Source organism: Podarcis raffonei, chromosome 9 (assembly GCF_027172205.1).
Source record: "Podarcis raffonei isolate rPodRaf1 chromosome 9, rPodRaf1.pri, whole genome shotgun sequence".
NCBI classification, from domain to species: Eukaryota; Metazoa; Chordata; class Lepidosauria; order Squamata; family Lacertidae; genus Podarcis; species Podarcis raffonei.
In genome coordinates this window covers 41,915,223-41,929,848 of record NC_070610.1, presented here as the reverse complement: position 1 = coordinate 41,929,848, position 14,626 = coordinate 41,915,223, and the positions used below count along the sequence as shown (strand labels likewise).

At 42.3% G+C, this 14,626-nt stretch overlaps 2 protein-coding genes across 5 annotated transcripts in view; one reads left to right on the top strand and one right to left on the bottom strand.

Moving 5' to 3' along the window:
* The window catches only part of SH3D19 (SH3 domain containing 19), a 66,013-nt gene extending 64,593 nt beyond the window's left edge, over positions 1–1,420 (bottom strand). For 2 of the 4 annotated variants that reach the window (XM_053403129.1, XM_053403128.1), the window contains exon 1: positions 825–1,420. In XM_053403129.1, coding sequence (XP_053259104.1) covers positions 825–915 — 91 coding nt within the window. In that variant the 5' untranslated portion in view covers positions 916–1,420. The remainder of the gene's footprint in view (positions 1–824) is intronic. The other 2 variants (XM_053403127.1, XM_053403131.1) reach the window with 2 other exon arrangements.
* A 1,854-nt stretch (positions 1,421–3,274) lies between these two features.
* Positions 3,275–14,626, top strand: part of FHIP1A (FHF complex subunit HOOK interacting protein 1A) — a 120,057-nt gene continuing 108,705 nt past the window's right edge. Inside the window, exon 1 of the mRNA XM_053403134.1 lies at positions 3,275–3,365. The gene's annotated coding sequence lies outside the window, so the exon portion shown is untranslated. The remainder of the gene's footprint in view (positions 3,366–14,626) is intronic.

Genomic DNA, 14,626 nt, shown 5'->3' with positions numbered 1-14,626 from the left:
TGGGAAGGATATTCCCTGACCCAGACATCATAACCTTTGGTTGCTTGCAAGACCACAGTCGAATACTGAGCCCATCCACAAGACTTATGCATATCTATTACAAAAGCCTTCCCCAAATGGAGCCTCCAGATATTTTGGACTATAACTCCCATTACGCCTGACCATTCTGCTTGAAGCTGATGTCTGTCCTTCTAAAACATTTGGAGGGCACCACAGGGAAGGCAGTGTTTTCAAACCAATCCCTAGGTCAAACCGCTGCATAGACTGAGAAATGGGGTGGGGGAACCCCAAATGTACGTATTCCAGACAGTGCGCCTGCACTCCCTTTTTGACAGAGTCCAAACTCTATGCTACTGGGGCACGGCTAAGGTGCAACGTAACAGCCCATGTCTTGACTGGATTTGAGGGCCAGGCCCACATGACCACCAGTGTGTTCTGCACTGAACGTCCACAGATGTCAAAGGAGCTTAAATGGACATTCAGAAAAAGGAGGGCAGAATCAGAAAGGATGCTTGATCCTACCACCAGAGACACCTTGACTGACCCTCAACCCCTTGCTATATCACATTGCAATCACTTCAGTTCCCAGAGAAAGAGACTTAAGCATGTGGAGTTGCTTGTCGGGAAAGGCAACCAGAGACAATAAAAAAACCCTAAAAACGGGCATCGAAGTAAAATCTACAGCTCTTTGAAGTGCATGAACCTAACTCCTGAATATATATATATGTATAGGCGCTGAATTCTCCCCCCTCCAGCACGTGCCTCCCTTCCCCACTTCGGACCCCAGCCCCTCGGCGCCCCTCTCCCTGCCCTCTCGCGCCTACCTGTTGCTGGGTTCAAGCTGGGTCTCCTGTGCCTTCTGCCGAGCTCTTTCAGCTCCTCCTCTTCTTCTTCCAGCCTCCAGGCTTCAGCCATCGACGACAGGGAGGAAAAGCACCCCTTTCTTAGGCTTCCCTCTGCTCCTCCATGGCGTGGCTTGGAGCTGCCCTTGCGCCTGCACCTGCCGCTCCCGCCGCCCGCAGCCTGGAGAGGAGGCAAAGCGTCCCTCCTGCGCCGCCGCCGCCGCCGCTTCTTGCTTTTCCCCTTCCTCGAAAGTTTCAAGCGCGCTCTCGGGGAGGCTGCGAAGGCCTCGCTCTCTTTCTGGTCTCGGCTAAGGAATGGCAGGAGCTGGGAGGGCGCTCGCCAAGAGAGGCTCTCCCAGCTGTGGCCGGGAGAGAAAGAGAAAGGCAGAGGGAAGTAGGAGAAGGTGGCGTTTCCCTGCCCATTCACAACATTCCGGTATCAACAGGAAACTGGGCTGCTGCCTGACACTAAAACAAAAGGCGAAGAGGGGGAGGTACCTGGAGCAGCGAGCAGCAATCAGAGCGGCGGAATGCGAGGGGAGAGCGGCCTCGTGGCTGAGGTGGGCAGGGAGGGAAAGAGGCAGCGAGAGGTGGTCTCTGAAGCGCATCCCCCCCCCAGTTAATGGTATAATCTGGGACCCCTTTTCCCCTCTCTTCTGGATTCTGGCAAGGCGCGCTGCCTCAAGGCATTTCAGAAAGCTCCTCCCAACGCAAAAACAACAGCACTCCTCAGCAGAGATTGAAGAAGAAAAACAAGGCCTTGCCATGGTGAATGGCTCCTCTTAGGGAAGAGCCCTTGCTCAGTGGCATTATTATAATTAATATTACTATTATTATTATTTATCACATTTTTATACTGCCCTTCATCTGAAGATCGGAAGGGTGATTTACAGCAGTAGGGAGTAGAGCGACTAGCTTTCGATGCAGAAGGTTCCAGGTTCAATCCTTGGCAGGTAGGACTGGGAGTGTCCCCTGGCTGAAACCCTATAGAGCAGCTGACGGACAGTGTACAGTACTGAGGTAGATGGACCTATGTTCTGTCTTTTATAAGGACATAAGAAGAGCCACTGGATCAGGCCAATGGTCCATCTAGCCCAGTTCTCCAAGTGACCAACCAGATGCCCATGGGAAGTCCACAAGCAGGAATTTCCCTGTTTTGGAATCATGGCGTCATATCAACATCTGTGCTGTTTACATTTACACCCAAAGCCGTCTCTGCCAACACGTCAATGCTCAATAACCCTCAGTTACTGTTTTTAAGGAGGTTACAGAAGGGTATGATTTGGCTATAATGTGGTTAAGCCAGGCATAATAGGCTTCTGGATTTCATGGGATGGTCTCCTAGCTCTCTTTCCTTCACATGTTTCAAGTGTTGTGCCCTGGATTTGCTACTCGAGAACCCTCCAAAGTTAATTAACGTAGTTTCCCATAAGATGTACAGCACCAGTGGCATCTTGCTTGCCACCATGTTAGTACAACCCATGTTGAGGTCCCCACAAAAGCGCACCAGTCCAGCCTCAGGATCTTTTGGAATGCTAAGATATGTGTAACACTGCAAGAAAAAACCGGAATGTAATTCTTAAACTGCAAAGCGCAGAACCTAGAAATACTGGTGGTGCCCTAGAGGCTTTGTGCCCTAGAAGGTTCTTTGTGCCATCATGCCAGTTCTATTTTATTCCAACAATTTATAGTTCCTTCCAATGAGGCTTCTTATCCCCTTTAAAACTTTCTCTCCAGTATCCAGAGCAGAGAGAGGCAGACTTCAGGCTTGTGGAATTTGCTTTTTGTTTTATTAGACCCCGAAGAGCTGCCAACTACAGCCAGGTTTGAAAAAACATACACTTAGAATTAAAGAGTATGGTGGCTTCTGAGTACTGAGATTGATATATATATTTTAAGTACCTGAACTGAACTGAGCCCCTTTCATAGAAAAAGCAGCTCCTTGTTACACCCAACTGTCTTTATTAGGTGGTGGGATACTCATTTTGTTGTTGCTATTGTTAAATATTTGGGAGTCATAAATCCTTGCTAAACTACTTTCACTCACACAGAAAACTACCAGTAGACCAATTCTCTGCCTACCCCTGATCTACAGTATGGCAGTCGCCATTTCAAAGCAGGAGAGGTGGCTATCACGCAACTCATTAACACTGTGAAGTTCTGCCAGTGGTAAATGAGTAAGCAAAGCCCTGCAGCCCACACAATATCTGCAAGGAAGACAAAGGAATAAGCAGCCCATGGCTAACATGGTATAGGTATTTGCTGCTGTATTGGTCCCAGTGAACAGTAAATACAAATTAAGTATATTTTCCTTGGGATAATGTTGATGAGATTACAGTCCTCATGAACTGAGGAAAAACACTTATATTAGGTGTTATGTGTTAATAAAATGGAAATGTTTAAGGAGCCACTGTTTCTTTGCAAAGGAGGAAGATAAGGAGAGAACCAGAAGAGGTGGAGACCCTACAACTTTTCTCCCAGCAGAGGAGCAACTGTGACAGCAGAGACGCCTTCTGAACCAAAGTAAGATACCTTTCCGTTTAGGTGCCAAGTAGTTGTACAATTTTTTGCAAGGGAGCAGGATGGGGAGAAAACCAGAGCAACTTGGCAATGTCTCCATTACCTCATTGGCCATATCCCTGTGACCTGGCAGCTCCACCAAGTCTAGTAGGCAGCAGCTGCCACTGGGTGAAAACAGTATTTTTGAGAAGGTGGCAAGTTGCCTTTCAGGTTGCTACAGTCTAGCATTCCTGATCTTTATAAGAGGCTCATCAAGAAATGAATTTTTGGTAACAGTAGTATTTTCTGAGATATTCTCCAGAGCCATTCAGTGATAACAAGAAGTTACCAGGAAATGCAAACAGAAGCTTATATTTCATTCTTCTATACATCCACATATCTTTCTTCCATTACCATTTGTCTTGGCAAAGTGAGATTTACTGTTGTGGGTACCTGCACGCACCTACAAGATAACATATAAAGAAAATCAGAAAAGGCTCAGGAAACACAGCAAAATAAATCCCAGTCTCACTGCTTGCTCCACAAGTAGCACAGAAGCTGCCAACACCCAGAGACTCAAAAATTTGCAAAACAAATTTGTAGAAGTTTAGTCTACATTCCTAAGATAAAACTAATGAACACAATGATTCTAACACCCATAAAAATTCCAAGAGCTTGTGATTACCTAAGCATTAAGGTTTTGTTTACTTTGGTTTTCATTTAGTAAAGTTAAAAGATTCAGAAGGCCATAATGATTCAGAAGTGCTCATCAATGGTTCCTCTTCATCCTGGAGAAGAGTGACTAGTGGGGTGCCACAGGGTTCTGTCTTGGGCCCGGTCTTATTCAACATCTTTATCAACGACTTGGATGATGGACTCAAGGGCATCCTGATCAAATTTGCAGATGACACCAAACTGGGAGGGGTGGCTAACACCCCAGAGGACAGGATCACACTTCAAAATGACCTTGACAGATTAGAGAACTGGGCCAAAACAAACAAGATGAATTTTAACAGGGAGAAATGTAAAGTATTGCACTTGGGCAAAAAAAAATGAGAGGCACAAATACAAGATGGGTGACACCTGGCTTGAGAGCACTACATGTGAAAAGGATCTAGGAGTCTTGGTTGACCACAAACTTGGCATGAGCCAACAGTGTGACGCGGCAGCTAAAAAAGCCAATGCAATTCTGGGCTGCATCAATAGGAGTATAGCATCTAGATCAAGGGAAGTAATAGTGCCACTGTATTCTGCTCTGGTCAGACCTCACCTGGAGTACTGTGTCCAGTTCTGGGCACCACAGTTCAAGAAGGACACTGACAAACTGGAACGTGTCCAGAGGAGGGCAACCAAAGTGGTCAAAGGCCTGGAAACGATGCCTTATGAGGAATGGCTAAGGGAGCTGGGCATGTTTAGCCTGGAGAAGAGGAGGCTAAGGGGTGATATGATAGCCATGTTCAAATATATAAAAGGATGTCACATAGAGGAGGGAGAAAGGTTGTTTTCTGCTGCTCCAGAGAAGCGGACACGGAGCAATGGATCCAAACTACAAGAAAGAAGATTCCACCTAAACATTAGGAAGAACTTCCTGACAGTAAGAGCTGTTCGACAGTGGAATTTGCTGCCAAGGAGTGTGGTGGATTCTCCTTCTTTGGAGGTCTTTAAGCAGAGGCTTGACAACCATATGTCAGGAGTGCTCTGATGGTGTTTCCTGCTTGGCAGGGGGTTGGACTCGATGGCCCTTGTGGTCTCTTCCAACTCTATGATTCTATGATTCTAGGAACTAGCAAAGGCCTTCAGCATGTGCCAACATTATAATTGCATTGGTCCGCTACTTATTTGTTGGGGAGGCCATTCCAGACTATGGGTGCCACCACAGAGAAGGCACTCTTCCTAGTTGTCGCTAGATGGACATATGCAGGTTGTAGCACAACCAGGCAGGCCTCTGAAGATGACCTGAGTGTTATGCCTGGTGACACAAGTTCAAGCACTCCAGCACAAAACAGAATTTCTTAATGCTAACACAAACTGGACAGGAAAACTAGTACATTGAAATCACCCAAACTGCTAAATGGTCTTTCCAATATATGGAAAAAGAATTATTGGGTTTTGTTGTGTATATTACAATAAAGCAACGTAAATTTTATTTTCATTGTGCTCAGCAACAAAAATTGAGCTCAGTTTTTCAGTAGATGGAAAAATTGAAATACAGAAATGAAATGAAGATAGTCCCAGATTTTGAATAATGCCAGAGCTTGTCAATCATAAAAGCCATAGAAATCTCCAAAGTGACACAAAAGAACGGATCACAGAGATTGTCAAAGTTGCTCTTTCCCATTTATAATTGTCACAGAACCTTGTGCTTCTGTCTTCATAGACTATTTTCTTTGTCTGGACCCGTAGCAGTAATGCAAATAAATTCTATTTACGTTATTACAGGAGTTAGCTAAGACAGAGAGTTAAAACAGAATTTGTTTATTCTGGTTTTGATCCTTCGGCCAACCTTTGCGCTTAAGAATTTCTACGCAGTACTTCAGATAGGAATTGTTAGTTCAGGTGTCTCTTAAAGCTACAAGGGCTTTCAAATGCAGAAAACAAGAGAAAAGAATAATAAAATAAAGCCCTGAATAAAAAGGGAACATTGGAAAGGGATGAATATAAAAACCACAAGGAGTGGCTTGCTGACTGCGTGGTTGGTTACAGCTGTTGCTTGTAGAGCAGGGGCTACCAATTCTAGTCCTACTGCAGGAAAGTAACAGAAGAAATAGATGAGCCAGCCAAAAGAGGGCAGGTGATTCCATGGGAGAAACTGGCATAGAACTGGAAGAGAAACCCTGAAGAGCCACTGCTACTCAGCAAGGACATTACTGTGTTAGATGGACCAGTTGTCTGACTCAGTATATGGCAGCTTCCTATGTTGCTTGAGGTACAGGTGGCCTCAGTGGTGCAGAGTGCCTTCCATCAGCTTCTGCTAGTGACCCAGCTGTGCCCGTTTGGACAGCCTAATTTCTGTTGCCTATGCTCTAGTAACCTCTAGGTTAGATTACTACAACGTGTTAAACGTGGGGGCTGCCTCTGAAGACTGGAAACTTCAGCCGGTTCAGAATTCAGCAGTCAGGTTGCTCATCGGGGCAAGATAGTTTGAGGATATAACACCAGTCCTGGCCCAACTGCAGTGGCTGCCAATTAGTTTCCGGGCTCAATTCAAAGTGGTGGTTTTTAGCTACAAAGCCTTAAACGGCTCAGGACCGCAATACCTCAAGGGTAGCCTCTCCCTATATCAACTGGCCCGGACCATGCAATCATCATCTGAGGCTCTTCTTCATTTGCCTCCTCCACAATAGGTCTGGAGGGTGGCATCAAGTGAATGGGCCTTTTCTATGGTGGCTCCCCATTTATGGAATGCTCTCTCCAGGGAGACTTGCCTGGCACCTTCATTACATATCTTTAGGTGCCAGGCAAAAACGTTTCTCTTCTCCCAGGCCTTTGGTTAATTCAACTACAGCCTTTGAAACTGTGGGGAAGGTTATGTTTTTGTTTGTTGTTATGGTATGTATGTATTTATTTTTAATTGTACACTGCCCTGTGATCCTTGGATTAAGGGCTGTACAGAACTTTAATAAATAATAGTAATAATGATAATAATGATGATAATAATTATGCATGTCTCCCTACATTGCTAATGTAGATTACTGTGTGCAGGAATGGCTGTGTAGCAGCAGCTCTCTCTTCCTCTGAGAAAGGGCATCCAGCATCCATTGACTGGACTTTTTGATGGTTCTTGCAATCATCTGAACAAGGAAAATGCACAAAGCTGTGGTCTGAGAAGTATAAATAGTTACTTTGTTGAATCGTTGTTCTACTAAGACTTACTCTTTTGAGCTTTCTTTGTTGATAGTGGCACTTTATGTGACCATATAAGCAGTCACACCTCAAATTAACTTTTAATTGGAAATTAGTAAAATAAGGATTCTACTTCTGTTTGAGAGAGCTTGCAAACATAATAGCATTTCTGCAAAGCTGACCTAAAATCAGAGCGCTGCAAATGTCTCTTTAGCAGTGATGGCAAGAAGAGTTGAGCTGCCACCGATTAAGAATTGCTTACGTAGCCTAAATATTAAATCAGTTTCTGGCTCCGAGGCAGCCCAAGGCTGGAATTAATGTATCAAAAAGTGGAAGGGAAATCCCTGTTCACAAAGGAACAAAAGGTTAATGGATTAAGAAAGTAGAAAAGCCAAGAAATAAGAGGGGCCTTTCCATTATGGAAAATGTTACGTATGAATGTGACAATAATATTGATACTATTATGATATTACTTGATTAAACACAAAGGTCTGTCCGGAAGAATGGTTGGTTCAGCAGATTAATAAATATGAATAACTTCAGGTTCCTGGAGGGCAAGCACTGATGGTTTAATTTTTGTTTGGGTTCAGTGGGTTCACTGATCCTGTTGGCTTTAAAAAAACAAAAACTTGACAATGACATATCTATAGTCTTCAGCCTTTTTTTGTCTCCTCCATCATCTGGGTTCCTATGTATTATGACAACTTACAGATTCGCGAAACACCATAATAAGCCTTTAAAGTGGAGGTTTGATGTGTTAGAAAAATTAGAGCTATTTCGTATGATACATTTCCTACATGGATTCCAGTTTCCATTCAGAAGCAGCATGTACTCTGTGCAGCATAAGTTTGGAGAGACCTTAATTCAATGACAGAGCGCACGTGTATGTGCACGTTTTGCATACAGGTTCAGTCCCTGGTAGGGCTGTCTGAAACCATGGAGAACTGATGCCAATCAGTCTAGATTGGGGTAACTAAACCTGTTTTCCAGATATTTCTGGACTACCACTCTCATCCTCCCTGAGCACTGGCCATGCTGACAGGGGCGGGTGGAAGTTGGTGTCCAACAACATCTGGGAGGAGGCAGAGTTTCCCCATCAATGGAATAGACACTCCTGAGCTGGATAGACCAAGAATTTCTGGGTTTCATATGTGATCATATAACATCATGATTTCAATAACTGCAAGAAAGTCTGGGTTGGTGATAGGTGCCCAAGTAATGATGTGTGCCACTTTTTAAATTTATGCAAAACAAAAAGTAGTGTAGAAATAAGCACTGTGGAGTAACTCTCCTATATATTGCAACAAGAAGAGCTAAGAACAACATGTATACACCAAAAATTTGTATTAAACACACAAGTTTGTTTGTTTCAGTCAAAGTTTAGGCCTTAAGACCTGATGTGATAATTTTGAACGATGGCTTAATAGGAATGCTGGTACAGTTCTTACAAGTGGAAAGACCAATCTGGTATTTTAAAGCAACTTAAAAATCCGGGCCCCCCCTTATTTCGGAAAAGTTGTATATCAGTCTTCTCATTCTCAGTGATGCAACACTGATGCCTTTGCGTTACTGCTTACAAATCCCAACTTTCTATATGAAGCTTATGCACAGAAGCTCACAGCTAACGTCACCACACCAAACATTTAAAGCATTCTTACACCATGTTGACAGTCGTTACTCCCCCCAAAGAATCCTGGGATCTGTAGTCTCTTAAGTGTGCCCACAAAGCTACAATTCCCAGCACCCTTAAGAAACTATGATTCCCTTTATTCCTTGGAGGAAGCCATAACTTAAAATGATATAGGAATGCTTTAAATATACATTGTGGGGCTGGATCTAGACTCATCAAAGAAGTGTTTCAGTTTAAAGCGTAAATTTAAACAGGGAAAGCGGGTAGAGAAAAACAGGACTCCACGTTGCCATCTGATGGTACAATGTTATATCACACATGCAGCTCATATAAATCGCTTTTTCTTTACCAGTCTAGCAGAGTCCTGGGTGTGACCTTAAGTGTTTACATCAGGCACTTCCTATGTAATGCATGCTATAATGTGCCAGCAATACTGTTATCACAAATCTGACACCTGCACTGGCAATATGCAGAAACAGTAGAAGATTTCAGTCTACCAGAACATGCGAGGTTACTGACTTTAAGGTACCATCATTGAGCAAAGGAACTCCAAAGGGGAATTCTGGCATGAAACTGCTAAATCACAACATATCAAAAAGTGTTCTTTATTTTGAACTGAAGAGAGACCGTGCCTTCCTGTTCCACTACAGGGGTTAATACATTACTCTTGACATTGCAGAGTACAAATTATCTCCAATAGCTGCTGTTGAGGAGAGTCACTCTGCTTATTCTGCATACGTTTAAGCTCTTAATTGTACAGGCAGTACTTTTCACATTTCATTGCCATTTTAACTCCCAAGTTCTACATAGCTGCTCCCACTGCCTAAGGATCACGCTTTCTAATCATCTGATGAACTCTGATAAAGGTGATCTTCTGTAACACACAACATTTTTCAGTTGTTGTTTTTCCTGCAACTGACTAACATGGCTACTCCTCTGGAACTTACATATAATTACACAGTTATATGAGTCAGTTGTTATTCCTTAATGCTGCTGTTGCTTTTGTATGCTACATACAAAATAAATAGCAAAGAAAGGGATGAAGAAACAAAAGGCTGATTTTCACAGGTGTGTACACATGCATGGATACTTTTGCCCAGTCATGCCTCCAGTCTGGTCAGTGACCGAAATGATTAATTCAATCAGTCTTGCCTCACCCACTGCTGTAAAGACTGTGCAAAACACCCAAGTCCTGTAGAAAGCAGTAGGATAAGTCTTGAAAGGTCAGATAGGCCTAAAAGATTATGGAGATGGGAGAGAGCTGAGTATAGAAGTTTCACATATTGGCAACTAGAAACTGCAATCACATCTGTCCAGTTTCTAAGCCTTTAGCAGGAATGACCAGATTGTTCTCCCTGCTTGTAAATCATCTACGGTGAAGAATCACAGTTATATATGTTCTTTCCTGCTTTTCCTTTCTTTTCTTTTTTAATAGCATAGATTAAGAGAGGCTGGAAATGGGAAAATGGCACCCACCCTTTCTGGAATGTGGTGTCCAGTGTTCATGTTTAACGGTGCTTCATATTAAGTCTTTATTATAGTCTTATTATGAGGATAGGAGCCTCTGCCATTGTCCTGTTCGAAAGGCAGAATCAATATGCAGTGGCATTTTACTTTTGCCTATACTACTATTTTTGCCCAATAATAAACTGTGGCCCTTAATTCTGGAGTTGGGATGGTGGTGGTTTTCATCCTAATTATCCTACTAAGGTTTGATAATTAAAAAAAAGCACTGGCAAGGGACCACCTACCAAAAGGCTGCAGCAGGCAATATAATAGCAGTGTAGCAGGAGGATGAGTCAGTGAACCTGGAATTTCTTCTGGGGTAGAAGCCAAATCTAGAGTAACAGTCTCATGTAGATGTCTGGAGTGAACAAGACATCTTATGTTGGAGGAGATCCTACATGGTACTCCCAGCCTTTTGTCTCAGGGCATCTGAGTAGCATCTTGGTATCATCACCACCATCACAGTTATGAGGATAAATGGAAAATAATAAATAAGTAGAAAAAGAATTGTGAAAGGCGGAGGAGACACATGTAGGTCAATTACTGCTATCCAAAGGCATACCCTAGCACAAAGGTGAGGAACTTGTGGCCACCAAGTGTTGCAGGGATGTTCCCATCAATCCTGGCCATCAGCCATGCTGCCCTGGGCTGATAGGAACTGGGAGCCCAACAGCATCCTTAGGGCTGCAGGTTCCTTACCCCTACTCTAGGGGTAATGGCTCTGAAGCCAACCCAATGGTAAGATCAGTTAAGAAAGAAAAAGATTTATTAAATCAATTTAGTAGATATACATAGAGAAATCTAGAGTAGATCTACAAACAGCAATGCTATATATTGTGACAGGCACAGGATGGGGTTGGGGACTGATTTGCAATGGAGCCTTGACCTGTACCAGGTTGTAGCACCTTTATGGTTATCTATAGCACCTCCTTCCCCAGCCTCAAAATCCTGCCTAAACAGGGCAGGAGATGATCTGCTGAGGAGCACTTCACTAAGTCATATTATTGATCCTGATACTATCAACCCTTGATTGGCAACAGCTCTCCAGAACATTAAGAGATATTTTGGGGGTCTTTTTTTTTTTGCCTGTTTCTGCTCAGTGGTCTCACCAGTTGATATGCTACTGTCATGTTCTGAATCCGTACTGCAATGTCCAAAGGGAAAACATTTTCAGGCAGGAAACTTGATGGAGACACATATTCCAGCTGTACACACTGGTATCATAATTTCTGTAGCTTGATCCAACAAATTTGAACAGGTTATTTTTTTAAAAGATACATTTCAGCCTTTCCAACAACTTTTTGAAAAGCAAATAGGAGCTTTTCAAAAAAGGCAATGCATTTCCAAAAACTGAGTAGTTGACCAAGAGGGAGGAAGTAATCCCTTCACATATACACTGCACATAAAATGAAGTAAACAGACCTCAGTGAACCAACATAATCCGCTTAAAAATGATATCCACAAGAACTGGAGTTTACTAATCTCTTATCCAGTAAAGTAGTTTCAGAGCTATACATGTCAAGCCTTTAAGAAAAATCACTAGCAGTGTCCATATACCTAAAACTCTCTCCTGCTATTTGAAGTTGATTTGCAACCCAGCTAGTTGCTTATATACACACTTCTCTGCACAACTCAAGACTGTCCAGTTTCTTAAAGATGAGTGTGAAATCTGGAGAAATGCTGAGTTGCAAAGATTTTAGGATTTAGGATTTTATTCAGCTTATTTTCCAACTCATTAAATTCTGGCCATAAGAGAACTAGAGAAGGCGATATAGACATATGAAAGATTCAGAGTAGCCCTCTTCAGGCATTCAGAAAAAAGTGAGGAGCAGGTGCACAAAAAGCCCCCATCTCCAACATCTCTCTGCATGCCAGCTCCCATATCTGATGTTTACACACTGAACTTCATGGATTGAGAATACCATGATTAGAATCTGCCCCATCCTGTATAATCAACTATTCTCTTCCAAGCTATCCTAATCGTGTTCAGCTAAACATGGTTAGCATCTCCTTATGACCTTTGTACTCTTCAAGGCATGAAAATCAGGAGAGGCATAGCTAACGCACATGTCCCAAGGCAGCTTCATAGTATGAGCCCTCATGCAATCTTTTGAATGCCTAAAGTGGACTACTGAGTCAGAGTAATGGTCATCTCATTCAGTATTGGGCAGCACAAGCTTAGCTTGATGCTACTTGACTAAGCCACCTTCAGACGGCCATTTTCGCCCCAAGGGATTCCATTCACTCCATGGCTCCCGAGACGTCTTCCTGCTTCGCCAGTCAACCAAATATATAAAAGACAAATATAGCCAGAATCCTGGGAGTGACAGTGAGAGCAAGCAGCTTTAAAAGCCTGACTCAATATACTACATGCCACCCTCTGTCTCATTAAATCCACTTCTGACGGGTGGTATAACTTTTTCCTTTTTTCTATGGCTGAAAACATTTCTGTAGTGTGATTGCAGAGGACTGCATTGTGTGGATTTCTTCAGAGCATTCTCTTGCCTTGAAAGTTCAGCAAATTACCTGTACTGCAAGCACAAAGTAGTTCCACAGAACATCTGTTATAAATAACACTATTATAAAATGTTTCTGCCTGAAGGCTTAATCGAGGTCCATGAATATTCAAGAAGAAAACTTACAAACTCTAGAAAGGAGGAGGATGAGGATGTGACAAGGTACATTACCAAGGCATTATATATAGGTGGAGAGTTTGCAAGGGAGAACCCTTGATATAGCAGGATATTATTTTGCTTTGGATGATTTTGCTCAGGGGGGTTGAGGCCAGAGGATTAATGGTTCTTAAATATAAAGTTATACCAGCATTTATCAGATTATATTATTCTTGACTTTAAGCCCTTTTCTTGATGCTTTGGAGATAAAGTGATGCTATTCTATATGAAAGAAATGGCTCTTATCATGGCTCAAATGAAATATGATATTTATCAGATCCAGCTTTGTGTAGTAACTCATCCCTTGAAGCACAAACTTGAGATTATACTCTCTTTCTGGATAAATATATTAGCTTAAAAGGATGAAAATCAATGCCAGAGTTTTTCAGCTTCATTACAGTAAACTGACCAAAGTGCTTAACATTTAAAATGATGTTAGGGTTGAACCTTGCCTTGATATTAAATGCTCTGCATTGGAACTCCTTATGCTCCTAAGGGGAATATTGTCGTTATATGAATAACAGTAATGGAAAGGATATTTGCACATGTACTGTGGAATTATTTTTCAATTGTATTTTCAAGTATAAACACCACACCTAAGATCAATAGTGTTGTTTTAAAAGTATCATTGATGTACGCACACGACACAATAACAAACATCATAAGCAAATAAGATTATTGCCCCAAAGATCTTAACATTATAAATTTCAGTAGATAACCAGACAACAGAGAAAGGGGGGAAAGACAGAAAGAAGTAAAAGTAACAGGAGAATGATATCCACAAACGAAGTTATATGTGCTTAGACTTAGTTCAAAAACTATTTTATTCTTAATAAACATTACAAACAACTAAGTTAAAGGCAAATACAATCATTTGAAAAAATAGATGTAACTAAGGCTCTAACTAACTTCCAGCTATTTGTGAGTGTGTATTTTGCTCTTCACAAAATGCTCATTTTAAGCCCAAACAGAAATGACAGTCCAAGTTAAAATATTGTAAATATTCAGTGTGTGGCACATTGTGCACTTTAAAAACACCAGCTGCTGTAGCTGTACAGTGGTACCTTGGTTTAAGAACAGTCCTGTTTAAGAACGATTCGGTTTATAAGCGCTGCAAAACTGAAAATAGTGTCCTGGTTTGTGAACCTTACCTCTGTCTAAGAACGGAATCCGAACGGTGGAAGGCCACCGGCAGCGGGAGGCCTCATTAGGGAAAGCATACCTTGGTTTAAGAACGGTTTCGATTTAAGAACGGACTTTCAGAACAGATTAAGTTCGTAAACCGAGGTACCACTGTAGTTCATCATCCTGAGAACCCTCTTAGCTGGGTTACAGTTTTAACATTTCACAGGTGTAGAGCTGAGAAACGGTTACCTGCTCCAGCCCACCCTACAAGGGAAACCTCTGATTTGAAATCTGACCCTCCATTTTCAAGTCAGTCCACCGATGCGACAGAGTGCAATTTTGCTAATACAAAACTATATAACTGTTTTAGCTGTTTTAACATACTATATGCATCACCTTGAGACAAAAACATGGAAAGTGGTATAACAACAACAACAACAATGTAGTATTAGTAGAGTTCTAAAATTAAGAAATCAACAGCAGAGGCAGATGACATGGTTTTCCATCAA